The 25,516-nt window shown below is 45.6% G+C and overlaps 1 protein-coding gene across 7 annotated transcripts in view; it reads right to left on the reverse strand.

Moving 5' to 3' along the window:
- DGKH (diacylglycerol kinase eta) overlaps positions 1 to 25,516 on the reverse strand; it is a 642,901-nt gene that overhangs the window by 99,244 nt on the left and 518,141 nt on the right. For all 7 annotated transcript variants that reach the window (XM_063952870.1, XM_063952869.1, XM_063952867.1 and 4 more), the window contains 3 exons: positions 20,111 to 20,277; positions 4,289 to 4,394; positions 2,252 to 2,344 (listed from right to left, as the gene is read on the reverse strand). In XM_063952870.1, the coding sequence (XP_063808940.1) occupies positions 2,252 to 2,344; positions 4,289 to 4,394; positions 20,111 to 20,277 (366 nt within the window). The remainder of the gene's footprint in view (positions 1 to 2,251; positions 2,345 to 4,288; positions 4,395 to 20,110; positions 20,278 to 25,516) is intronic.

Here is a 25,516-nt window from a genome sequence, read left to right on the forward strand (position 1 = left end):
ACAGTGGTAATGAGCACCTATAGACGTACCAGTAAATATAAATTAGTGTATTCTGACGCAACTAACTGCTCAAGCAACACAGTACTGTAGATCGTCAGCGTTAGAGAATCTGTGTTGTGAGAATCTGTGTTGTACGTTACAAGCTGTTCGTGCTAATTAGTACACTAATAGAACATACTGTACAGAGATACTAAGGATGGTGATTTGGCATCCAGGAACTTAGGGAGGAGCTTTTCTCTCTCTCCATTGTAATCTTTCTAAGTATAGCAGAGAGAGATAAAAGCTGTTTGTGCTAATTAGTATACTAATAGAACATACCGCACAGAGATACTAAGGACAGTGATTTGGCATCCAGGAACTTATGAAGAGCTTTTATCTCTCTCCGTTATACATAGACAGATTAATCTTGCCGCGGTACGTTACAAGCTGTTCTTAGGGAGCAGCTTTTATCTCTCTCCGTTATACTTAGAAAGATGACAATGGAGAGAGATAAAAGCTCCTCCCTAAGTTCCTGGATGCCAAATTACCGTCCTTAGTATCTCTGTACAGTATTTTCTATTAGAGTACTAATTAGCTCGAACAGCTAATTAGTACCCTAATAGAACATACCCTCAGCGTGGGAGCCTTTACCGCTAGCCTACTGTACGTCGCTGCATGGAAGATACACAAGTTCATGTGTAAAGGTAATGCAACAGCGATTCCTTCCCATTGGTGTTCGTTTATGCCATTAGGGGACTCGGACGCTCATTTAGTGCACTGTACATATTGTAAAGTCAATGAGCAACATTATTCCTTTTACACATTAGTTGCGTCTGCATACACAAGTGTTCACACATTAGTTTCGTCTGCATACATAAGTGTTTTAACACGTTCGTTTGTGTCTGAATAAACTATTTTTTTATTTTTTTTACTCTGTCCGTCTGACTATTTGTCACCATCTGTGTGTACACTATGCAGTATAGGACTGTATATTAACATTACAGTCGTCGCTGACCAATTGCCAGAGCTTGTACTGTAGATCAATCCGCCGCTATTCAAACTAAAGTACTGGATAAGTGGAGCATTAGCCACCCAGTGGTGGAGATGTGTATTGCATGCTGAGTATCTAGTCGCGCCTCAACGCGCCTGTCCGTGATTAAACTCAGCAACCTAAGCTATTGCCTAGGCGTGACTAAACCTCCGTCTAGGCACAGAAACAGTCAAGATAACGGAGGACCCATCTGTAGGTGTCACATGCATCAAAAAATTTGGATCCCTATCCCATCCTATTTTGGTACACTGTGTAGTGGTACAAAGTCTCATTTTAGTTTAGATTTCTCCTACTGCTGTGGGCTTCACCATGTCCTGTGAGGATTAGTTACGTTGTGGTTTATAAAGGTTCATATGAAATACTCATGTTACTAACAGCTCCAGACTTGTCTGTACAAGAAGCAGAACAAGAGGGCGACTATCACTGAAGGCCAAGGATTTACACTGTGTACATACTGTGAAGCACGGATTTATCCTGGAAACAAAACAGTATGCTACATTACAGTGGGTGCAGTGTGGGTGTGTTTTGCTGTATATCAGGGTAAGGGGTCTCTACTGTATAATGGGGTATGGGAAACAGATATAGAGCACGTTTAACTCATAGGAGGCCCAGAGCCGCCGCCCACCACACAGACAGCACATGTAGAGCGCAGGGTTGCCATGTGCCTGGGGAAGGAGGTGGCCACTTCAAGCATTTGTTGCGATGCCATAAGTTGGACATCCCTCAAGGTGTGTACTCACACAATTATGTTTGCTTAACCAGTATATTGCGTCTGTGGTGGGCGGTGGCTCCAGGCCTCCAACGAGTGAAACACCTGTATAATGGCCATACATGCGTTACTGCATTCTAAGGACAGGATGAAGGTGTTGTAATGTATATAAGAGGCACAGGAGCTGTATAGCATACAGAGTGCATGGCCATAAATAGGTTTTAAAAATATTTGGGAGTCTGTAATATGTCCATAAGGCTTATATTTTGTGGTATTTGAGGGAATAATTATATACTGCTGTGTAACAAAATGTGGTTTTGGATGTTTTATCAGGAATAGTGAGGATTATAAAATGGGGAGCAGGGTGTGTGTGTCTAGTTTTTCTTAAAAAAAATAAAAATATCCAAGCAGCTAAATATATCAACAAATAATACCCGTACTTTATACATTTAACAAAAATAGTAAAATAAAAAAAATAAAGTAAACATGTGCCAAGAATTTGAGGCTCTTACCAGTGGGACTCTCCCAACCAAGAGAGACTCTGTTTCGTTGTGCAGTGCCTTAACATTCACTGCTACCTCTATGGCAGTGTTCCTAGTGAGGTTCTAGGCAAGAGACAGTATTACACATTTCACATTTGTTCACAATATATATGATGGACAATTATTTTTCAAAAAGTAAACTTTAAAGAACACATTTACTTGTGTGTAATGTCCAGTATTATTATTTTTCCCACTAAAGTTCTCCCACAAAGCAAGTGTTTGTTTAAGTACTGTATCATGTGTGGGGTCATCATTACTGGTCAAAACTCAATCTCACTGGTGGGAAACCAATGAAACAATGAGCATTCAATGTTTATTCTACAGTAATTCATGATTAAGTCAAATAAAGGAGCAGAATCAATTAGCCTCAAGGTTGGCAGGAAGCACATATTTCTGGTTATTACAGTACAAAAACCTCTCTTCATTTTCTATTCGCATCTCTAAGAGATAAGAGCAAAAACAAGCAAGGTTCTCTTGCCCCGATTCCATTGGAAGCTCACAGCTAATTGAATCTGCCACAATGTTAACATATGTAACACAATAGAATATTGTTCTTAACCTTAATTCTATCATTTATATAAAACATTACCTAACCACTGCAGGTACAGATATGTCCTCATGGGTCTACTAAGTCTGACCGGCTGTCGGTATACCGCCACCGGGATCCTGACCGCTGGAATACGAGCGCAAAATAGCCCCTTGCAGGTTTGCTATGCACGCCACGCTATTTATTTTCCATCCAGGGTTGTCGTGGACACCACAAGAGTGTCTGTATCCCGGCGCCGGTATGCTGAGCGCTGGGATCCCGACAGCTGGGATATCGAGTGCCACCCGTCCTCATACATCATTGCTGCAGTCACCCCAAACAGCCTCTCTTGGCGCTCCAGGTGGCATGAGACTCTCCTAGTGTCTTTTTTTCTGAAAATGTGTCTTCATTGCAACATGATGTGGCTAGGAAGCACTAGGAGACTGTGCTGATTAATAGGATATACGACTCTTGTATATCTGTGTGCAATTGAATCTCTGAGTTTGTACACGAATACAAGTTCAGTTCTGCTCCATATACAGACCAGGCACACAGATGTATAAGTGTTGCATATGTGATGCGAATAATATGTATTTTCGGCAAAAAAGGACCCCTGGCGCAAGCAGAGTTGCAAGGGACCTGGCGGCTCACTCGCACAAGACATTGTGGTGTACTGAGGCTAGATGGATGAGGACGCATCTGTATAATTGAAAAGTACATATTTAAACATAAATCTCTCTCTCTTAACCACTTGCCTGGCACTAATGTATGTGATGTGACCGCAGCCAGGAACACATTACCCGGCCGGGTCACATTACATATGACCGGTCCGCCCGCTGCCTCCCCTATTATAAATGAAAGAAATCCATACTGAACAAGTGTAGAACAAACTTCCTCCTGCTGCAAAAATCATCAGTTAAGTGGTTATTAAACATTGCATGCAGAAATTGATTGCATTTACTGGAATTTGTTTCTTTTTTTAAAAGAATTTGTAATAAATGACCAAGCTATTCAGTATGTGTATGTACTGTAAGTAGAGTGAATAGTCTCATTTGTTTTACATTAATGTCATGTACAGTATGTTCCAGTTACAGTAGGTCATAATCCAATTTACACATCTTAATAAACACTAGTGGACTAACACTATTTTCCCTCACAAACAGGTCACAAAGCCACAAATGTAAACAAAAAGCATATACAAATAAAAAAACATACCCAAGCACGCTAGCATGACATAATAATAATGTGACCGAACATAAGGGCAGGGGTCGCACTACATAAAACACCACTTTGTGCCTTCTCTAACGTTTCATGATGTCAGAGAAGAAGTCTGACAGTAACCGCGCGCCTGCAGTACACCGGAGCATCACTCTCTCAATAATATTTGGAAACACTTAACCTGCCCAGATATTGGACAGAATTTCAAGCAGACATGCAAAAAAGTGGCACTTTTACATTAATGTTTGCGGTTGCTGACCTACCTCTGGAAACCTGGGATTGGCTTTATTTAGTGCATGAGAGCAGGCGTTCACCGCATGGGCCAGCTCTTGCTCCAGCAAACTGTGTATTTTTGCAGCTTCACAAATTCTGGAGAAAAACAAAATAGAAAAGAAGTATAATTAATCCCACTTATTTCTAAGATGCCTCTATACTCAGCAACGGTTAGTGTTAGAGCAGAAACTGAAAAACACATTTAGTGTTTTAAAGAAATGAATCGCTTACAAAGTGGAGTACAGAGGTTGCTCAGTCCAGCTGGACATAAACTTCAATAATACTATGTGACACCATCCAATGTCATTTTCTCAACAACATACAATGTTATCCAATGCAAGATAAAGGAGTTTTGTAAATACCAAAATATTCATGTTTGCACCTCCCCTTTACTTTGTATTTTGCAAACTGTTGCGCCACTTGGTTTCATTCGGCATCTACCTGTGCAACCAATATGGATTAGATTCCTATTTCCAGAAGAAGTCTGGGTTTTAAGTTTACGTGGTGGTCATTTTCTATATATTCTAATGTATGTATGACTCGAGTAATACTGACCATCTGGATAGAGGTAATTCACAATTGACCTTCACAAAGTTGTATGCATCTTCATTATATTCTTAAGCTATTTACACAAATATTTAGAGACCTATTACTGAAGCAACCACAGATTTTCTTTACAGTCCTTTAGAGATCTGTCCATGTAACAGAAAATGTGTGCTCCATATAGTTAATACAGCTATACATTTAATGGTTAGCTGTAAGTTCATTGCCATATGAGGAGGGAGGGTGGGAGCCAAAGATAAGAAAGACAAAGCAATAGTCATCAAGATACAGAACATCTTGCACAGTACCCATACAATAGCTTCCAACTCTCCCAATGTAGGCAATCTAAGGGGTCTGTTCCACCTTCACGATTGGGACAGCCTTGTCCCACAGTCAGGAGATTGGGAGGTATCTTTGATCACATTTGCTCTACATATCAGGTACTGGGCACAAATTTGTGTGAGGTGGGATGATATACGAGTATAGCTGGGTACACACTGGAGTGATGTCATTCCAAGATGCAATTTCGGAACATATCACTTACATCACTCAGTGTGTAAGCAGGATTGCACGGTCCCAAGAACGCTTTCGACAGTCGCAAGGTTTGATGTGCTGCACATCAAACCTAGCGATATCGCTAGCGTCCTTGCTTATGCTAATGAAGGAAGGAGCATGATAGCTCCGACCTTCATTAACACCGCTGCAGGGTGTACGGGCAATCTGGGATGACAGGCATTCGTTCTAATGTCGGAACAAATTCCCGTCGTCCCAGGGTGTACCCAGCTTAAGGTGCAGCCTAGTGCTTCAAAAGCTCAAAGCATGCACTTGTTTATCATCATTCTGCACGCTCCAAAGTTGAGAGGTATGATGTAACTGCAGAATTCAGCTGTGTATTTCCTACTGCCACCTTACCTAGCAAAAACTAAAACCACCACTAGATGTCCTCAAAGTTTTACAAACAAAACACATGGCAAAGCAATGTTAATTAGCAACACAAGAAATATGTAAAACCAACCTATTGGCCTGTGAAGCTATATTACAGACTGGGGCACACAGCAACAGATTAACAGGTGATTGAGGGCCATTAAGGACTGTTACAGAAGTAATAAGTGACTGGAATTTTCTGGCACTGCCACCAAACTTGGAAGAACGTACCTTGTATGTGCAGTGTCACTAAATCTGGGTACACATTAAACGATGTGTACCCAGCACGGGACCTGGCATTGGCAAATATGTATACACACTTGCTGATGCCAGCATCAACATAGTGCATGCACATTAGATAATATTGTGAACAATGTGTCAGAATCGGGCACATCGTCCACGATATCGTCTAGTGAGTACCCAGGTTAACACAGGTCAGAGGCATTAGGATTAATTTGATGAAGGCATTCATGGAATAAGTACCACCTGGTGCCACTTTATAAGAATTCTATTTGATGGCCACGCTGATCGACCATTAAGATACATTGGAGTATGTGGTAGCCCACATGTCATCACTAAGAGGGAAGCGTATGTCCAGTTCCCAAGCAAGTTCAAGCAATTTAGGAATGACATTCCTCTTTAGCGCGTTTATGTGGCCCAGGCAAAATATAAAGTACTTACCCAAAAATCCTGGTCTATTGCTTTAAAAAATGGAGAGCAATAACGTTGCCTTATAATGTATAATTGTAGTTATATGAACCCCTAGACATTGCAAGGAGTACTTTCTGATAGTAAAGCCAAAGTCCAAACGGAATAGTTTTCGTAGACACTCTGTTATGTAGAAAGGAAGGCTCTCAGACTTGTGGAGGTTGATCTTATAGCCAGATAACTCTCCAAACTGGGAAAAGTCCCGAAAAAGATTTGGTAGAGAGGTGAAAAGTTTAGTCAGGGCAAAAGGGACATCATAGACAAAAAAAAAAAAATAGCAGCACTCATGGGATCAAGAACCACACATCCAAAAGATTCAGAGGAGCCGGAGACATCAAAAAAAATTATCAGGTACATTTAATATGCATGAAAAAAAACAACACAATTTCCACATCAATGGAAGACACAAATTTGTGTATAATGTTTTTCTTAATTTAACCCAAGAGGGATTATTATTACTACAACCATTATAAATAGTCACAGGAGCTTCAATTTTTCACAGTTGAAGGGGACATCACCAGCAAACAGGGAAGGTTTATATTGGGAGTTACCTACAGTAATACCAGAAATATCTGGTTTAGCAGCTATATCTGATCCTACAGCTGAATGGTACAATGATGATAACAAATATTAGGGGTAAAGGAGCCAGCCTGATGCTGTGGGTGACATGGAAGGCATCCGAGAGCAGACAACAGGTAGAGACGAGATAAGGTCATTAGGTCGACCACTATTGGTCGACATGCGTTTTTTATATATATATTTCCATTTTTTGAACTTTTTCATACTTTACGATCCACGTGGACTACGATCGGGAATAGTAACCTGCCCGAAGCACGAGCCATGCAAGGGGACACGGTGCACTAATTGGGGTTCCCTGTCACTTTACGATAAGAAAAAAAAAAGTTGAAAAAACTCATGTCGACCTTTTTCCATGTCCACCTTGTTCATGTCGACCCAATGACCGTGTCGACCTTTTTCAGGTGTCGACCTAGTCACTGTTGACCAATAGTGGTCGGCCTCATGACTGTCAACCTAATGCATGTCGACCCTAAGACCCATACTCGCAGAGACTACCTTAGAAGGGTTGTCTGCCCAAATTTAACTAGAAACCCAAAAGTATGGAGAGTCTGGATCATGAATGGCCAAGTAGACCACATAAAAGTCTTTTCAACGTCTAGGGCAGGAACGACTGAAGGAAGCTTATGCACATTAATGTGGTGAATGCCATCAGTAGTGCCTCTTGTATTACCAAGTTTCTTCCTAAATGGGACAAAGCTAACCTGGACAGGGTGTATCAAAGAGAGTAGTAAGGGTTTAGTCTATTTGCAAGAAATTTGTTCTAAACATACAACATAAAATTCACTTTGGTAAATAAATGAAACCACTTTTCTTTATAAACATAAACTGCCTTTTACATCTTAGGGGTGTATTCAATGGCTGTTGGATCCTTTTCTGACGGAAAGGATCCGACAAGCCAGTATTTAATGACAATGCCAAGCCGACATTTTTCCGGCAGAGTCCACGGGTTATCCACAGGATAACAATGGCATATGATGAAGAGACAGCAGATTTGCACCAATCGGTCAAAGCTTTTTCGGCCTCCCAGCATGCAAGGGGCCCGTCCATATATCCCCGCCTCCTGGCACAGGCAAATCAGTTTTTTGTTTGGTGCGGCAGGAGCCGGACCTTGGTCAGAGGGCTGCTGGTTTTTAGAAGCCCTAAGTTCTCTTTTTTTATTTTTATACTTACTATTTTTTCTTGAGTGATCTTTCTAAACAACGTCTTATACGTACCTTAGAAAGAGTCGCTCCAACAACTCTCAGCCGGGTCGCGACAACGCTCATCGACGAGTACAGTGCTGTTTCGGCGGGCGTCTGTGTCGGATATACTAGAAGGTCCAGCAGTCGTTACCAGGCTGTGGCCGGAGCACGGGGAGAAGGTAAGGCATCGGTTCCGCTTAGTAGGAGAATACGGACACAGCCGCACTGTTTTGGGAGGAGGCTTAGGGATCAGAGGCTCCAGGAACAGTATGAGGCCGCGATCCCTGGGGTTAATGTCAGCAGTGGGGAGTCAGACGCTCTCCTGGTCGCTCCTCCCCCCAGTTTAAGACCAGTTTCCTTCAAGTCTCCCACCATGAACTGTTTCCCGCTTCCGTCTCAGACGCTGTACACGAAGGGGACCCAGTCGCAGCACAGACGGCTGTGTGACTGGTGCGTCTGTGTACACTATAGGTTCATGGAGCGGCAGTGTACACTAGTAGCGTCTGGATCCACTCAGCGTTTTGCTAACGTATTGATCGGTCCTGGAAGCGAGGTGAAATCTCCCTGTATCCCACTCTACTGAGTACGGGTAATACAGCACTAAGTCTCTACCCTTTTGAGTACGAATAGTTAGTAAGTGCCTATTGCATACGAGTCTGTATACATTTACTGTTGTTTCATTCGCAATGTGTCTGAATACGTTAGATCTGTTTAAACATGATGCAGTAATATGTTCTCTTACATACTTAAAATGTAGTTGTAGTTGATGATGTGCTCATATTGCTTATTATACTAATGTATAACATGTGACTGACTGCTAAGTGTGATTGCTGAATTTACTATATTTCTGTCAGTTTTGTTTATTCCGATCCTCAATGCTGGTGCATGGGTAGGGTCGGATTGCATGTCACTTTAAGAAGCTTAAAGTGATTACAGTCATAAATTGTGCAGTACACTGTGGAAGTGTTGATAATTTATCATGTCTAAGAGCGGCAAAGGTGAGAAAGTTCATCTTGCAAAGCTGTGTTATCCTCTCAGGATCTGATTCAGGATGGTTTGTGTGCAAATTGTTTTAGCTTTCACCAGGGGTTATTGAAAAATACAAGGCAGATTCAGGTGCAGATGGATCCACCTTGGGCTATGTTTGCACAGACTTTATCCAGTATAGCTGAACGGATAATTCCTCCAACTCCTGTACCACGGATAGGTTACACTATTAACCCTTACATGCAGCTCCCCACCTATGGTGTATCACTTCCAGCAGCAGCCTCTCAAAAGAAACAAGCTGATAAGCCGGTGGTAAGTAAATCTTCACCTTCACAGGCTACACATGATTCAGATGAGGATTCATCGGAAGATGAAAGCTCAATTAATTCTACTTCGGCATACGAGGAGGAGGAGGAAGGTCTCAGCTCAGTGGATATAGCGGAGTTAATTAAAGCTATGAAAGCCATTCTGTCCTTAGAGGATTCAGCAAAGCCAGTGTTAAAAACCAAGGCACCTGTGTTAAACGTACCAAAACAGTTAAGACTGAGTTTCCAGGGTCAGATCAGCTGACGGAAATCATGGAAGAGGCTTTGGCTACGCCCAATAAGAAGTTTAGAATTCCTAAGAAATGGAATTCCAATTATCCTCTTCCAGCTGGGGATTGTTTAAAAGAGAGGTGGCTCCTAAAGTAGATATGCATGTAATTCGATTAGTGCGAAAATCTACATTACCATTAAATGATGTCACGGATAATAGAGTGGATGGTTTTCTAAAAAAACATTTTCCCTGTCTGGGGCGGTCATAAGGCCAGCCATGGCTTCAGCTTGGATGGCAAAGGAAGTGGCTGCCTGAGCTGATGCATTGGAGGGGGATTTTTCAATAGCTTCTAGAGAACAAAAATCCCATATAGCACATACAGTATAAAACATGCTGCAATGTTCTTGGAAGAAGCAGCATTGGATATGGGTACTATTGCCTCCAGGGCATCAGCTTCAACAATAGCTGCTCGCAGAGCAGTTTGGCTACGTATATGGAAAGCCGATTCAGAATCTAAGAAGGGTTTGGAATCTTTGCCCTTTTTTGGAGATATTCTTTTTGGTAAAGAATTGACAGATATTCTGAAGTCAGAAGCAGACTCCAAGAAGGTCAAGTTTCCTTCCACATACAATTTTAAACCTAAATTTCAGGCTTTTCTGCCCTTTCGGTCTCAAGAAAAAGCTAAAGGAAAAAGTGATGGCAAGCAGCCCCAATACAACAAGTCTGGTAAGACTAAAAAGCATTGGGCTACCAGAGGACCAGTTGGGAAAACAGATAATAAGCCATCAGCCTGATGGTGCGGGCCTCCAACTGGGGGACCCCAGGGTGGGGGCCGACATCTTCAGTTTGCACAGATCTGGCAGCAGTCTACAACAGATGTCTGGATGCAGGAAGCAGTATCTCTAGGTTATGCGTTTGCCTTCAAGAAGCACCCTCCTCGAAGGTCTTATTTTGTACCAGCCCGTTTCAGGTAGAAACGAAGGCCAGGGCTTCGTTAGAGGCAGTCCAGAAATAGCCTCAGTCAGGAGTAGTTCCAGTTCCTCCTGCACAACGAGGACAGGATTTTTACTCCAATCAGTTTTTAGTTCAGAAGCCAAATGGGTAATTTCGGCCCATTCTCAATCTCAAAGTGCTAAACAAATACCTTTGGGTACCTCGGTTTCACATGGAGACATTACGTTCCATCATTTTGGCCATGGAGCCAGGGGATTATATGGTATCCCTGGACATACAGGATGCTTACCTACATGTTCCTATAGCACTGTCCCATCAGTGCTATCTCAGGTTCGCTATCCTCCAACAGCATTTTCAGTTCCAGGCCCTACCTTTTGGGTTAGCCACAGCCCCCAGAGTACTTACCAAGATTATGGTGGTAATGGCAGCTTATCTCCGCCAGCAGGAGATAAGAATATTTCCATACCTCGATGATCTTTTAATCCTGGCACAGATGAAGGAATTGCTCTTATGTCATCTGCAACAGACAACAATGAGTATTCAGAACCACTGGTGGCTCATAAATTGGGCAAAATCATCTCTGGTTCTGTCACAGCGGATAACTCACTTGGGGGCTGTACTGGATTCAAGTATTCAGAGAGTAATTTTACCTTTAAACAAGATATACAAGGTTCAGTCAAGGATTCAGGACTTGTTACACAGTCAAAAGGTATCCATTCACGCAGCAATGCGCGTGATGGGCTTGATGGTGTCAACATTCGACATGGTGGAGTAAGCACAATTCCACTCGAGGCCTCTGCAGAGTCTGATTCTTGCCAATGGAATGGGTTGCATCAGACGATAAAAACACAGACTATGGTTCTTACGTTAGTAGTAAGAAGGTCATTGGCCTGGTAGCTACAAACATCCCATCTGGACAAGGGGAGACCCTTTTGGATATCAGATTGGGAAATTCTGACATCTTAGTCTCCAGGGTTGGGGAGCAGTGACAGGAAGGTTGTGTTTTCAGGGGCAATGGACCAAGGAAGAAAGTTGCCTGCCAATAAATATATTGGAACTACGGGCCATATACATGGCACTGATTCAGGCAAAGGACATTCTTCGGGGAAAACCAGTCCAGATCTGCTCGGACAATGCGACGGCAGTAGCGTACCTCAACCATCAGGGAGGAACTCGCAGCCGAAAAGTGATGAAGGAGGTAAGTCACATACTAAAGTGGGCAGAACTTCATCATCCAGCTTTGTCTGCAGGGTTCATTCCGGGAGTCCTAAACTGGGAAGCGGACTATCTCAGTCGACACGCCATTCAGGCAAGCGAATGGGCTCTACACCCGGAGGTATTCCAGACTTTAATAGACAAGTGGGGGTTGCCAGAGATAGATCTCATGGCGTCCCGTCTGAATAACAAAGTGCTCGCATACGGGTCAAGAACAAAGGATCCCAGAGCGATCTTTGTGGATGCCCTGTTGGTGAGATGGGATTTTCATCTGGCTTATGTGTTTCCTCCAATCACCCTATTACCCAGGGTGGTGAGAAAGAAAAACCAAGGAAAAGGTGCCGTGATTCTAATAGCTCTGGCTTGGCCCTGAAGGCATTGGATCTGCAGAGGATGTCGATGGATGTTCCACTTCTGCTCCCTCAACGTCCAGATCTACTGATGCAGGGTCCTTGTTATCACAGACATCTCGATCGACTGTCTTTGATGGCCTCGCTCTTGAAACCTCTATCCTGAAGTCAAGAGGATTCTCACAACAGGTAATTCAAACTATGATCAGAGCAAGGAAACCTTCCTCAGCTCACATTTATCGCCGAATATGGCAAATCTATATTCATTGGTGCAGTGAATGGAAAATGGACCCTCAGTCCTTCAGAGTTTCCAGGGTCTTAGCATTCGTTCAGGCAGGAATGGATAAAGGTTTGAAGGTGGCTTCCTTGAGAGTGCACGTGTCGGCACTGATTATATGGTTCCAACAGAAAATTGCCAAATTTACAGGATGTGCATACTTTTTTCCAGGGAATTCAACCTCCTTTTGTTCCTCCTACAGTGCCTTGGGACTTAAGTCTAGTTCTGAAAGCCCTTCAAGTTAATAAAGTGGATCTTAAATGGTTGACAGCTAAAGTTCTCTTTCTACTGGCTATGGCGTCAGCTAGAAGAGTATCAGATTTAGGGGCATTATCATGGCATTCCCCTTTTCTGATTTTTTTATCCAGATAAAGCAGTTCTCAGAACTAGATGTGGGTATCTTCCGAAGGTGGGGTCTAAATTCCATCTTAATGAAGAAATTGTAGTCCCGGATTTCCAGGTACCGCGCCTTTCTGCGGGAGATGCATCGCTGGACGTGGTTCGTACATTAAGGATCTACGTGGATCGTACCAGTGCCATCAGTAAGACAGATGCTCTCTTCAATCTCTACGGATTTCACAAGAGAGGATGGCCTGCTGACAAGCAGACGCTGGCAAGATGGCTTCGGATGACGATTTCAGAAGCATATTTGTCAGGCTGAATTTCCTGTTCCGGCTAATGTCTCTGCTCACTCTACTCGTAAGGTAGGTCCGTCATGGGCAGCACCATGTGGTGCTTCAGCAGAACAGATATGTAAGGCGGCCACATGGTCTTCCATTAACACATTCATTAGTCATTATGCCTTGGATACCCTTTGCCTCTCATGACGCTGAATTCGGGCGAAGGATTCTCCTGTCCAGTCAGGAGCGTCCCGACCACTAAATTGCTTTGGGAAATCCCATTGTTATCCTGTGGATAACCTGTGGTCCCTGCCGGAGAAAATAAGAATTTACTCACCGGTAATTCTATTTCTCGTAGTCCGTAGTGGATGCTGGGTACTCCGTAAGGACCATGGGGAATAGACGGGCTCCGCAGGAGACTGGGCACTCTTTAAAGAAAGATTAGGTACTACATCTGGTGTGCACTGGCTCCTCCCTCTATGCCCCTCCTCCAGACCTCAGTTAGGGAAACTGTGCCCGGAAGAGCTGACATTACTAGGAAAGGATTTGGAATCCAGGGTAAGACTCATACCAGCCACACCAATCACACCGTACAACTTGTGATAACTATACCCAGTTAACAGTATGAACAAAAACTGAGCCTCATTCAACAGATGGCTCAGAACATTAACCCTATAGTTAAGCAATAACTATATACAAGTATTGCAGAAGTCCGCACTTGGGACGGGCTCCCAGCATCCACTACGGACTACGAGAAATAGAATTACCGGTGAGTAAATTCTTATTTTCTCTGACGTCCTAGTGGATGCTGGGTACTCCGTAAGGACCATGAGGATTATACCAAAGCTCCCAAACGGGCGGGAGAGTGCGGATGACTCTGCAGCACCGAATGAGCAAACTCAAGGTCCTCCTCAGCCAGGGTATCAAACTTGTAGAATTTTGCAAACGTGTTTGATCCCGACCAGGTAGCAGCTCGGCAAAGTTGTAAAGCCGAGACCCCTCGGGCAGCCGCCCAAGAAGAGCCCCCTTCCTCGTTGAATGGGCTTTTACCGATTTAGGATGCGGCAGTCCAGCCGCAGAATGTGCAAGTTGAATCGTGCTACAGATCCAGCGAGCAATAGTCTGCTTAGAAGCAGGAGCACCCAGCTTGTTGGGTGCATGCAGGATAAACAGCAAGTCAGTTTTCCTGACTCTAGCCGTCCTGGAAACATAGATTTTTAGGGCCCGGACTACGTCCAGCAACTTGGAATCCTCCAAGTCCCGAGTAGCCGCAGGCACCACAATAGGTTGGTTCAAATGAAACGCTGATACCACCTTAGGGAGAAATTGGGGACGAGTCCTCAATTCTGCCGTGTCCATATGGAAGATCAGATAAGGGCTTTTACATGACAAATCCGCCAATTCTGACACACGCCTAGCCGAAGCCGAGGCCAAAAGCATGACCACTTTCCACGTGAGATACTTCAACTCCACGGTCTGAAGTGGCTCAACCCAATGTGATTTTAGGAAATCCAACACTATGTTGAGATCCCACGGTGCCACTGGAGGCACAAAAGGGGGCTGAATATGCAGCACTCCCTTAACAAACGTCTGAACTTCAGGCAGTGAAGCCAGTTCTTTTTGAAAGAAAATAGACAGGGCCGAAATCTGGACTTTAATGGATCCCAATTTTAGGCCCATAGTCACTCCTGACTGTAGGAAGTGCAGAAATCGACCCAGCTGAAATTCCTCTGTTGGGGCCTTCATAGCCTCACACCAAGCAACATATTTTCGCCATATGCGGTGATAATGTTTTGCTGTCACATCCTTCCTAGCTTTTATCAGCGTAGGAATGACTTCAACCGGAATGCCCTTTTCCATCAGGATCCGGCGTTCAACCGCCATACCGTCAAACGCAGCCGCGGTAAGTCTTGGAACAGACAGGGCCCCTGCTGTAGCAGGTCCTGTCGGAGCGGCAGAGGCCAAGGGTCCTCTGAGATCATTTCTTGTAGTTCCGGGTACCAAGTTCTTCTTGGCCAATCCGGAACGATGAGTATAGTTCTTACTCCTCTCCTTCTTATTATCCTCAGTACCTTTGGTATGAGAGGAAGAGGAGGGAACACATAAAACGACTGGTGCACCCACGGTGTCACTAGAGCGTCCACAGCTATCGCCTGAGGGTCCCTTGACCTGGCGCAATATCTTTTTAGCTTTTTGTTGAGGCGGGACGCCATCATGTCCACCTGTGGCCTTTCCCAACGATTTACAATCAGCTGGAAGACTTCTGGATGAAGTCCCCACTCTCCCGGGTGGAGGTCGTGCCTGCTGAGGAAGTCTGCTTCCCAGTTGTCCACTCCTGGAATGAACACTGCTGACAGTGCTATCATGTGATTTTCCGCCCATCGGAGAATCCTTGTGGCTTCTGCCATCGCCATCCTGCTTCTTGTGTCGCCCTGTCGGTTTACATGGGCGACCGCCGTGATGTTGTCTGACTGAATCAGCACCGGCTGGTTTTGAAGCAGGGGTTTTGCTTGACTTAGGGCATTGTAAATGGCCCTTAGTTCCAGAATATTTATGTGTAGGGAAGTCTCCTGACTCGACCATTGTCCTTGGAAGTTTCTTCCCTGAGTGACTGCCCCCCAACCTCGAAGGCTTGCATCCGTGGTCACCAGGACCCAGTCCTGAATGCCGAATCTGCGGCCCTCGAGAAGATGAGCACTCTGCAGCCACCACAGCAGAGACACCCTGGCCCTTGGGGACAGGGTGATCAACCGATGCATCTGAAGATGCGATCCGGACCTGTTTTGGTTTCAGGAGGTCTGTGACCAGAGATGACAACTCCTTAGCCTTCTCCTCCGGGAGAAACACCTTCTTCTGTTCTGTGTCCAGAATCATACCCAAGAACAGCAGACGCGTCGTAGGAACCAGCTGCGGCTTTGGGATATTCAGAATCCAGCCGTGCTGTTGTAGCACTTCCTGAGATAGTGCTACTCCGACCAACAACTGCTCCATGGACCTCACCTTTATAAGGATATCGTCCAAGTATGGGATAATTATAACTCCCTTCCTTCGAAGGAGTATCATCATTACGGCCATTACCTTGGTAAATACCCTCGGTGCCGTGGACAGACCAAACGGCAACGTCTGGAATTGGTAATGGCAGTCATGTACCACAAATCGGAGGTACTCCTGGTGAGGTGGGTAAATGGGGACATGTAGGTAAGCATCCTTGATGTCCAGTGATACCATAAAATCCCCCTCTTCCAGGCTTGCAATAACCGCCCTGAGTGATTCCATTTTGAACTTGAACTTCCTTATATAAGTGTTCAAGGATTTCAAATTTAGAATGGGTCTCACCGAACTGTCTGGTTTCGGTACCACAAACATTGTGGAATAGTAACCCCATCCCTGTTGAAGGAGGGGAACTTTGATTATCACCAGCTGGAGGTACAGCTTGTGAATTGCCGCCAGTACTACCTCCCTTTCCTTGGTGTGGCTGGCAAGGCTGATTTGAGGTAACGGCGAGGGGGAGACGTCTCGAACTCCAGCTTGTATCCCTGAGATACCACTTGTAGAACCCAGAGATCCACCTGTGAGCGAACCCACTGGTCGCTGAAGTTCCGGAGACGGGCCCCCATCGCACCTGGCTCCACCTGTGGAGCCTCAGCGTCATGCGGTGGACTTAGTGGAAGCAGTGGAGGATTTTTGTTCCTGGTAACTAGCTGTCTGGTGCAGCTTTTTCCCTCTACCCCTGCCTCTGGGCAGAAAGGACGCGCCTCTGACCCGCTTGCCTTTCTGGGGCCGAAAGGACTGTACTTGATAATACGGTGCTTCCTTAGGCTGTGAGGGAACCTGGGGTAAAAAAGTCGACTTCCCAGCTGTTGCTGTGGACACGAGGTCCGAGAGACCGTCCCCAAATAACTCCTCACCCTTATAAGGCAAAACTTCCATGTACCTTTTAGAATCAGCATCACCTGTCCACTGCCGAGTCCATAATACTCTCCTGGCAGAAATAGACATTGCATTAATTCTAGATGCCAGCCGGCAAATGTCCCTCTGTGCATCCCTCATATATAAGACTACGTCTTTAATATGCTCTATGGTTAGCAAAATAGTATCCCTGTCGAGGGAATCAATGTTATCTGACAGGGAATCAGACCATGCTGCTGCAGCACTACACATCCATGCCGAAGCAATAGCAGGTCGCAGTATAGTACCTGAGTGTGTATACAGAGACTTAAGGATAGCCTCCTGCTTTCTATCTGCAGGCTCCTTTAAGGCGGCCATATCCTGAGACGGCAGTGCTACCTTTTTTGATAAGCGTGTGAGCGCCTTGTCCACCCTAGGGGATGTCTCCCAGCGTAACCTATCCGTTGGCGGGAAAGGGTACGCCATTAGTAACCGCTTAGAAATCACTAATTTCTTATCCGGGGAACACCACGCTTCTTCACACAATTCATTTAACTCATCAGATGGGGGAAAAGTTACTGGCTGCTTTTTCTCCCCAAACATAATACCCTTTTTTGTGGTAACCGGGTTAATGTCAGAAATGTGCAACACATTTTTCATTGCCGTAATCATGCATCGGATGGCCCTTGTGGATTGTACATTTGTCTCATCCTCGTCGACACTGGAGTCAGACTCCGTGTCGACATCTGTGTCTGCCATCTGAGGTAGCGGGCGTTTTTGAGCCCCTGATGGCCTCTGAGACGCTTGGGCAGGCGCGGGCCGAGACGCCGGCTGTCCCAAAGCTGTTACGTCATCGAACCTTTTATGCAAGGAGTTGACACTGTCGGTTAATACCTTCCACATATCCATCCACTCTGGTGTCGGCCCCGCAGGGGGCGACATCACAACTAACGGCTCCTGCTCCGCCTCCACGTAAGCGTCCTCATCAAACATGTCGACACAGCCGTACCGACACACCGCACACACACACAGGGAATGCTCTGACTGAGGACAGGACCCCACAAAGTCCTTGGGGAGACAGAGAGAGAGTATGCCAGCACACACCAGAGCGCTATATAACAGAGGGATTTACACTATACTAAGTGAATTTTTCCCCCAATAGCTGCTTATTATCACAATTCTGCGCCTAAATTTATGTGCCCCCCCTCTCTTTTTTACCCTTTCCGTAGTGTATAATGCAGGGGAGAGCCTGGGGAGCGTCCTTCCAGCGGAGCTGTGAAGAAAAAATGGCGCTGGCTATGCTGAGGAAGATAGCCCCGCCCCTTCAGCGGCGGGCTTCTCCCGCTTTTTTTATAAAAATTATGGCGGGGGATTGGGCACACATACAGTTTAAAACTGTATTATGTGCTTTTTGCCAAGAAGGTATACTAATTGCAGCCCAGGGCGCCCCCCCCCCCAGCGCCCTGCACCCACCAGTGACCGGAGCGTGTGGTGTACTGTGGGAGCAATGGCGCACAGCTGCAGTGCTGTGCGCTACCTTATTGAAGACCGGAGTCTTCAGCCGCCGATTTTCTCCCGGAATCTTCCGTCTTCTGGCTCTGCAAGGGGGACGGCGGCGCGGCTCCGGGAACGGACGATCGAGGTTGGGCCCTGTGTTCGATCCCTCTGGAGCTAATGGTGTCCAGTAGCCTTAGAAGCAGAAGCTAGCTGCAAGCAGGTAGGTTTGCTTCTCTCCCCTAAGTCCCACGTAGCAGTGAGTCTGTTGCCAGCAGATCTCACTGAAAATAAAAAACCTAACAAATACTTTCTTTATAGTGAACTCAGGAGAGCCCACTAAGTGCATCCAGCTCTGGCCGGGCACAGATTCTAACTGAGGTCTGGAGGAGGGGCATAGAGGGAGGAGCCAGTGCACACCAGATGTAGTACCTAATCTTTCTTTAAAGAGTGCCCAGTCTCCTGCGGAGCCCGTCTATTCCCCATGGTCCTTACGGAGTACCCAGCATCCACTAGGACGTCAGAGAAATATACGTTATGGTAAGAACGTACCGTTAATAACAGTATTTCTCCTAGTCCACAGGATCCACAGGAATCCCACCCTGACGCACCTGATTTGAGGATCCTTTTACTCACTAAACTCTTCCTTCTTATACGGAAGGGTGTGCATGTGTGTTCTTATCGCCTTTTTAGGGCTATCTATGATGCTCCTGCCTTGAGCTTTTGAATACAACTGATTTGCCTGAGCCAGGAGGCGTGGATATATGGACCGGCCCATTGCATGCTGGGAGGCCAGAAAAGCTTTGACCGATTGGTGCATATCCGCTGTCGCTTCATCATATCCCCTTGTTATCCTGTGGATTTAGGAGAAATATCAACTGTAAGTTCTTACCATAACGTATATTTTTTTTTAAAAAGTCGGATTGACATAGTCGGAAAGGACACAGACTGAACAGGTGCCCTCCTGCAACATCCCGCTAGCAGGTCCTCGCAGCGGGGAGAGCAGGGAACACCGTGGCTATGCAGCAGCGTAGCAGGAGGATGCGGCGCCGCCGCCAGACCTCACGGCACTCACCCGGCTGCAGCAAACGAGGTCCCGGCTTTGGCAATGTAGGTCACAACCCGTCTCCTCCTCTCAGCTCCTCCTCATCCTCACAGTCCCCGCTCCATCTCCTCTCCCGTCCTCCTCACCCGCCCACCGTCAAAACATGTCCCCGCTCCCCCGTCTCATCTCCTCAATCCATTTTTTTTTTTTTAAAAGTCGGATTGAGGTTGTCGGAAACGGGGCCAAAACCTGTCTGATTTGGCCGCGTTTCTGAATAAAAGCACGTCAATCCGCAGCTATTCTGCCGATCCACGTGTTTTCCGACAAGTCAGGAATTCCTGACTTGTTGGAAAAAATGGCTCGGCAATGAATATGTCGGAACCCCTTCTGACCTGACAGAAACTGCCGTCTTTCCGACAAGACGGCAGTTTCCCACAAGAATGGAATACACCCTTTGTATATAACATAATGGTGGCCTAACTGATCAAATTGATATAAAAGGTCACTTACCTTGTGATGAGTTCTTCTGCAGCTTGCGAGCAGAGATGAATCAGTGCAACCTCTTCTTCTGAAGCCAAGTCGACAGCTTGCATAGAGTACAGGAGAGGACGAAGGGCAGGCTTACAGGAATCATACTTCTGCTTGTCCTCCCAGGACTTCAAAGTGTTTTCGAAAGCCTGTTCATAACATAGTGCACAATGTTAGGAGCTAATAGAAAAGCCACATGTACTACTACTACTACTACTACTATTTCTTCTGGCATTTTTCTCCCAACATTTAATATTCTTCATGGCATTTCTCCTTTCTCTGTAGTCCTGTTACCCGTGTATCCCTATCCATCCATGCTCTCACTCCCTTGCTCCACGTAGAATGTTTATTACTACATTCATTTTATCTAGGTAAAATGGCTTGGCCGCTTTGCACTTTGTATTAGTTTTTTGTTTTTTATTAGTATTGTCTATTTCTATGAGCTCACCAAATAAAGTTTTTTTTGCTTGTTTTTTTTAAAAGTCCCCATTTCTGATATTTCGAAAACCACATAGCAAAGCTTCCCAAGTTCCACCATTACAATTCAGGTTTAAAGGATATCTATGCTTGAACACAGCTGAGGAGATAGATTACAGCAGTGTAGAGTTTTACTGAGAGACAGAGACCACCATCTATGAGAGTGCTGACAAGTGACCTTTCAGGCTGCTGCCCATTTGCTTAGCAGCCAAATTCCTAACTAGGTAGACAACCCTACTATTTTTTGCTTAATGAAACAAAATTAGCCATTCTCCAAATACCTGAAATTATGCTGAGTGAATAGAAAGTCTGATTACTAGTGAAGCAAGTACTAATTTTGTATATACACATCTTCATACAGCCCCTCTCAGTGCGCCAGGTCCTGTGAGACTGCTAACGTTGGGCTTCTTAATTAATTGCTGATTAATTTGATATATGACACTGATATATCTGTGTTTGACTGAGTACCTGAATCTGTATATGAAGTAATGTTTTTATTTATATACAAGTTCTGTTCCATATACAGTCTCAGTCACACACAATTTACAAGTATCATATTTCAATTTAAAATCAGCAGAGTCTCCTGGGGTGTCATATTCGCATCTCGTTTGCAACTAAGACACATTTTCAGCAAAAAGATGCCCAACGCCAGCAGAGTTGCACACGTCAGGCATCACACGCTGCATGGTGTAGTCAGGCTAGATGTATGAGGACACATCTGTATACAGTACAGTGCTTCTGGATCTATTGCCTTATCTAGTTAATAGTTTTGAGACAAGTGAAACGTTGTGTGTATATACATCTATATTTGTATACATACTATAACAGTAGAGTAAATCTTTCCTCTCCTGTGTAGGCGACATCTCTTAATAGCAAATACAGAGCAAAATTTGCTAATCTAGGCAGTCAGAAATTTGCCTTCCTCAAAATACCCAACCCTTTCAGTTTTACCATTACAGTTCCTCCTTTTGCTTTTCCTTTCACTAAATTATTGCATTTGTAATAACTTACAAGATTTACTATTTGGGTTCTAGCACATTTTAATGTGTAGGCAACAAAAGTAGGCATGTCTGTGAACTTGTAAGCAATTGTACAGCCTTACCTGCAACGGACATTTTGAGCAAGCATAGGGTTGCTCAGAGGCATGGTGGCACATCTTTCTATGAAAGCGGCAGATCAGAGACGTCGTCATGGGGCAAATGTGTATAAATCCACGTGACAGCGTCATTAGCATATTGCCTCAGATCCGCTGCTGTGGTATCGGAGGAATCTTTCACATTTTGAATAACTCCTCCTGGAAAGCTTACACTGCAAATGACACTGTCCGTTTCTGACGGCTGCAAGAGCTGTCTTTTACGAATATGCTTCCATAGGCATAAAGTGGTTTACACCATCTTCACCTTTTGGAGTTTAACACATCAGGGTTGAGTCTGCAGTCCCCATATTATATATAAAATTAATTGGTCTGTTTGTTTGTCTGTCCAGATATGTATTCGGACACGTAGGCACCGATTGGGTTGAAACCAACGCAAGGTGGTCCAGTTAAATCCTGGCCAGGTTTTAGGGGGGTTAGGGTCCATAATTTTGACACAGGAAGCCTGTTCTGTGCCTTCCATTGAATGGATTTGAATGAAATCTTTCCGGAACTGTAATAACTGACAGAAATAACCATGATTCAATGACCTGAAATAACTGACAGAAATGGCGGTGGGACTTAAAAAAAAAAAGAAAAGTGTGTACCCAAAAGCTTTGGAATAGCAACACTGACAACAGAAGGAAAACTTTAAACCCATCTTGCAATGAAAAAGGGATTATAAAACTGAACAGAAAGGAAAGCTGGGAATACCTCTACCAGCGGCCTTACCACTGTGGAACACACTGGGGGAGCTGAATAACTGTTGCGGAGTCGGGGAGCAACTCCTGGAGCTCCCGCGGACTGCGGCCTATTTGGATTCCTTAGACCGGGGCCTCGAGTTGGAGCCTGGGCCGGTGCGCGTCTCCAGCACCCTGCACGCCGCGGAACAGAGGCTCAATCAGCCCTGGACGCCCCGCTCATTACCGCCAGGCCTCCCGGCCCCGCCGCTACAGCTACCGCCGCCACCTCTGATCGCCTGCTCTGTTGGAGCGAGACGGATCGCCAGCAGCGGAAGTCACCCGGCGGCCATAGCAACGGCCGCAGAAGCAGGTGCCCGGTGCACACCACACACCACGCTCAGCCTCCTGCTGGGGGGGGGGGGGGGGGGCGGTCGTTTAGACTCACGGCAGCACTGTGCTGCAGGGCATCTGACCTCCATCTCAACAGAGCTGCTTGTCCAAGCTGTGGACCCTGAGAGTGTATCCCTGGACCCCTGTAACCCCGCTGGGCTGGTGAGTGTTTACACAGTGAGACCTGTTCCCATCATTACATCCTCTATCCCACATCCATCTGACTGACTTTCACTGTACACTAGTTTTAAGCATTCGCTTCCGACACCTTCTGGTTAACCCCTCAGCCAACCTGACAGGGAATCTTAGCTACCCGCCATGCACTTTAGTGTGATATCATTAACGGATCAACTGCGTCTGACTCGGTCGCAGCGTGCTGCCGGCACCATGCACAGAAGACGCCTCTGCTAATTCAGTGCTCCCCTTCGCTCTCATGATGACGATGCTGTTACTTCTTTAACTCACGAGATGACCTGACCCGATTAAGGGCATAACCGCACACCTTTTTAGCGGATACCTATTGCTGTCATTTTGATTGTTCTTGTGAGCCTGTACCTATTCTACCTTACTGCCAAGGGAAACTCCGTAATATCAGTTGAATCCTGCCGCTCTCCAACTCCCTGCTCTGGTATATGGTCCTCTGCACGGTATGCCACAGAAGCGCCGAAAGGCACCTGCTCCATCCAAACCCAGTATCCTTAGGGCGTGGGAAAAAGCCGGTTCTCTTCCGAAACATCCTCCCACAGAGGAGGATATATCGACTTTATCGACCGCTGCCGGCTCCTCACCATCTACCGACCCTCCTCTGTCGGCTAACGATGTGATCTCTATTGTCACTAAGACGATCCAATCAGAAATTAGATCTGCCCTTGCAGACTTTAAAGCTGAGCTTGCTGATCTAGGCTCCAGAACGAACACTCTTGAACAGAAAGTAGATGAAATCTGCCAGTATCAGAGCGTGATGGACCAAAAATTTACTGATCTCCGGGCTGACTTGGAGTCATATAAGGATCACCTCGAGGACATTGAAAATCTAAATAGGCGGATTAATATCTGCATACGCAACATTCCAGAAACAGAAACGGACGACTCTCTTCCTGCCTATTTAGGGGGCCTTTTCCTACACCTAGCTCCTGACATTCCTGTTGCCCACCTGCATCTGGACTGGGCTCATGGAGCTCTACACCCCAAACCCCCCCGACTCAACCTCCACAGGATGTCATCCTTCGTTTTCATTACTATAAAGCAAAGGAACAGATCATGGCCGCCGTAAGAGGACTTACAGCGGTTTCCTATTCTGGGTCCCAACTTCAACTGTTTCAGGATCTGGCTCCATTGACACTTAAGAAACAGAGGGATCTCCTAAATGTCACTAAGACTTTGAGAACCCACTCTATCAAGTACAAGTGGGGCTTCCCTTTCCAGCTTATGGTCACTAGAAATGGTACGACTCACGTTGTTAAGACTCCAGCACAAGGTTACGACCTGCTGAAGTTGTTTGGTCTCCTGGAAGACATCCCGGAAATATGCCAACAACAGTCTGCTTCAGCATCCAAACCCGTTCCACCGTCACATGACTGGTCCATGGCTTAATTGTTACGTTGTTATAGACAGTTTAAATCTTGTTTTTCTCTTAATGTTATCTCTTTAGACAGATTGTGCGCCCGGGGCTCTCATGCTTGACTCTTTTAGCGGAACACTCCTACCCTCACGTTATGCAGAACACGTTGTTCTACTCTACAGTTTTTTCACCCTTCAATGAATGTTAATTCTACTGTATCTACTAAATGTAACTAAATCCGCTCCCTGCTCTCATGCCTACTCATTCTTTGAATTTGGCTGAGTCAGCCCCCTACTTTCATTCATTCTTCTTATACGCTACCCCCCCCTTTGGGGATTTCTGTGACTAAATTTATCTAATTCTCGCATCTGTCCTTCTCTATCCAGTTATCGCTTTCTGCTTCAGTCCTGTTTCTGTTAGCTACCAATATGTACCTTGGCTTCATATTCTCACCGCTTTCCATCATTCGTAGCCCACACATAGATAAGTCTTAACACCCCCCTTTTTCACTGTTAGGTCATTTTGTTCCGCCGATTACCTTATATGTTCAGTATACTCCTCCTGATAAAAATGTTTTTGCTCTTACTCACCCACGTCTCCAGAAGACGGACGAGTCTTAGTGACACTCTCTCTTTCTCTAACGTCCTAAGTGGATGCTGGGGACTCCGTAAGGACCATGGGGAATAGCGGCTCCGCAGGAGACTGGGCACACCTAAAGAAAGCTTTAGGACTATCTGGTGTGCACTGGCTCCTCCCCCTATGACCCTCCTCCAAGCCTCAGTTAGATCTCTGTGCCCGAACGAGAAGGGTGCACACTAGGGGCTCTCCTGAGCTTCTTAGTGAAAGTTTTAGATTAGGTTTTTTATTTTCAGTGAGACCTGCTGGCAACAGGCTCACTGCATCGAGGGACTAAGGGGAGAAGAAGCGAACTCACCTGCGTGCAGAGTGGATTGGGCTTCTTAGGCTACTGGACATTAGCTCCAGAGGGACGATCACAGGCCCAGCTTGGATGGGTCCCAGAGCCGCGCCGCCGGCCCCCTTACAGAGCCAGAAGGCAGAAGAGGTCCGGAAAATCGGCGGCAGAAGACGTCCTGTCTTCAACAAGGTAGCGCACAGCACTGCAGCTGTGCGCCATTGCTCTCAGC

The sequence above is a fragment of the Pseudophryne corroboree genome, chromosome 2 (genome assembly GCF_028390025.1).
Source record: "Pseudophryne corroboree isolate aPseCor3 chromosome 2, aPseCor3.hap2, whole genome shotgun sequence".
NCBI classification, from domain to species: Eukaryota; Metazoa; Chordata; class Amphibia; order Anura; family Myobatrachidae; genus Pseudophryne; species Pseudophryne corroboree.